At 42.4% G+C, this 2,500-nt stretch overlaps 1 protein-coding gene across 9 annotated transcripts in view; it reads right to left on the bottom strand.

Moving 5' to 3' along the window:
* nedd4l (NEDD4 like E3 ubiquitin protein ligase) overlaps positions 1-2,500 on the bottom strand; it is a 56,695-nt gene that overhangs the window by 24,626 nt on the left and 29,569 nt on the right. For all 9 annotated transcript variants that reach the window (XM_058414758.1, XM_058414757.1, XM_058414756.1 and 6 more), the window contains 2 exons: positions 812-873; positions 80-182 (listed from right to left, as the gene is read on the bottom strand). In XM_058414758.1, the coding sequence (XP_058270741.1) occupies positions 80-182; positions 812-873 (165 nt within the window). The remainder of the gene's footprint in view (positions 1-79; positions 183-811; positions 874-2,500) is intronic.

Below are 2,500 nucleotides of genomic sequence, written 5' to 3' on the forward strand. Positions count from 1 at the left end.
TGAGAGAGAAAGAGAGAGAGAGAGAGAGAGAGAGAGAGAGAGAGAAAGAGATAGAGAAAGAAAGAGAGAGCAAGCACACCTCAGCCTCCTCCCTCATCTCCCCACTCTCCTCCTCCTGAGCTCCGTTCTTTGGCAGGTATGCCATCTTCAGCCTCAGGTAACCTTTCACCCTTGACTTGTGACTGTGCGTGCGCACACACACACACACACACACACACACACACACACAATACTCATGACACAAACCATCTCTGACTAAATGTAAAAAGTTTTAAAGCAGCAATCAGTGCAGGGCATAGCTAAATTCAGGGCCAGAAAAATATAAACAGAACCCTGAGATAAAGAAACTAATCAGATTCCTGGAAATTTTTATTTCATCTTTAAAAAAAATTACAAACGGCACCTTAAAAAAACGTTTTAAAATCTATTTTAAAATACACAATCAATAAATAATTAAATTAAATAGATGAAATTATTAAAATCAATAAATAAATATGTAAATAAATAAAATAAAAATATATTTTTTTAAATTCAGAGTAGAAATTTAATGATCAGTGTTACATGTTTATGTTTAACTCTTCAGATTTAAGCTGAAGTTTCGAGGCTAATGTTGCTAACAAACTTCCAGCTAGTTGTTTTAAAGTCTGCTATGTCGATCTTCTATAACGATGAATGTTTATAGACAATATAAACTGGAGGCTACAGGCTTCCATGTTCTTGTTCATGGTTGCAGGTGAGGTCAGACACTTGGGTTGGTCGTCTGGATTTTTGGGGTAAAGCAAAAAAAGCAAAAAGAAAAGTAAACACTGACCTTCTTGGCCTGAGAAGGAAGTCTTTAAAGGTGTATGGCCGCTCCATCGCCGGGTCTTCTGTCTGAGAACAAACCAAAAAAAAAAAAGCCTCAAAATAAAGAAAGAAGGCAGCAGCTAGCGCACTATCCTGCTGCAAACATCTGAGCATTGGTGAGTGAGTCAGGGAGGGAAAAAAAAACAAAGTTTGAGGCTGAACTCCATGGCGGACTTCCAGAGCTCTGCTTACGTAATCAACATCTCCCGTTACATGCTCCATGCAGGCCACAGGTTGTAGCTCCACTGAACAGCAGCTGTTATTAGTGGCTCCACAAGAATCGACAGCATCAGCGCAATCTGCCTGAGCCTCAGAACGTACGCAAACAAAGAAAAGGAGGAAAAATATATCAAAGATTTCGCAATCTGCGTCTCCAGGAAGCTCTGAGTAAGCCGTTAGTGCCAACATCTCACACAAACACGGGGCTCTGCTCATGAGGTCATCATCAGTTTCACTTTATTTGCTTATTTAAGGCAGGACTTTTCCCAAAATCTGTGTGAGGAGCAGGATGCTGGAGATCAGATTTAATGTGACTGCATGGGAAGGAGGGAAGAAAAAAGCAGTGCCGTTACAGCAAGCGGCTATGTGTCTGAAGAGCTGATCACATCTACTAGATACTAGATACATTCCGCCGTTTCCTTAAAAGATCCTATCAGAAGAGTCTGAGACATGAGCGGCTCAACCTCAAACGGTTTCTTCCACAGCTTTATCTTTCCTCAGCTCCATGGTAAGGATTTCATCGGTATAAAAACGCCCAGAAATGATCTGGAAATGGAAACACCAAAACACCATAGCCATAGAAAAGATCGGGAATCTCCTTCGGCACAGGTCCAGGAGATCAAGTCCAGGACAAGAGTTAGCGATTAGCTTTAACCTGGGTCTAGTGCTAGATTTAATTAACTAGCTTTAACACATGGACAGGAGCACCTTCATGGTCTGTCCAGGATTAGTCCAGGAAGCTTTCATACAGATCTAGGATCAGCTTTGGAACTGACTAAGATACGCTTTAGCACACCGCTGTCCAGCCCGGGTCCAGCACTGACACCATTAACAGTCCAGCTGAAGATGAGTACGAATTAGCTTAAACATCAGTTCCTAATTAGTCAGGAATATCTGTAAAATTAGCTCCAATAGTAGCCACAGAAGGGATCCAGAATCTGCTTGTGCACAGGTCCAGGAGATCAGGTCAGGACAAGAGTTAGCTAGTCACACAGGATTAGCTTTAACCTGGGTCTAAATTTATCCAGAATGTGTCCATAAAAGGATGAGAGCTACTTGCTTTAAATAATTCCAGGATTAGTCCAGGACTGGCTTTAATACAGATACAGACTTTACTAGCCTTCACCTAGATAGAGGATTAGCTTTAGCTAGACTATCCTCATACAGTGTCCTACGACTAGCTGGACTTCAGCTCCTGGACTAATCCAGCTGTAAAGCCCCACAGAGTCTCAGGATACCTGTTGAACATGGTGTGGTGTGGGATTAGTACTAATACACACACACAGAGTCCCGAGATCATGAAGCGGCTACGGGTGAGAGGAAGTGAGTAAGTCAGGTGATGTGTACAGAGTGAAGAACACGCTTCAGCTTGTAATGATACCTGACGTTAGTCTGGGGTTTAACTCAAAGCCCACAGCTGCAGCCTCGGGGTGTG

The sequence above is a fragment of the Hemibagrus wyckioides genome, linkage group LG18 (genome assembly GCF_019097595.1).
Source record: "Hemibagrus wyckioides isolate EC202008001 linkage group LG18, SWU_Hwy_1.0, whole genome shotgun sequence".
Taxonomy (NCBI): Eukaryota; Metazoa; Chordata; class Actinopteri; order Siluriformes; family Bagridae; genus Hemibagrus; species Hemibagrus wyckioides.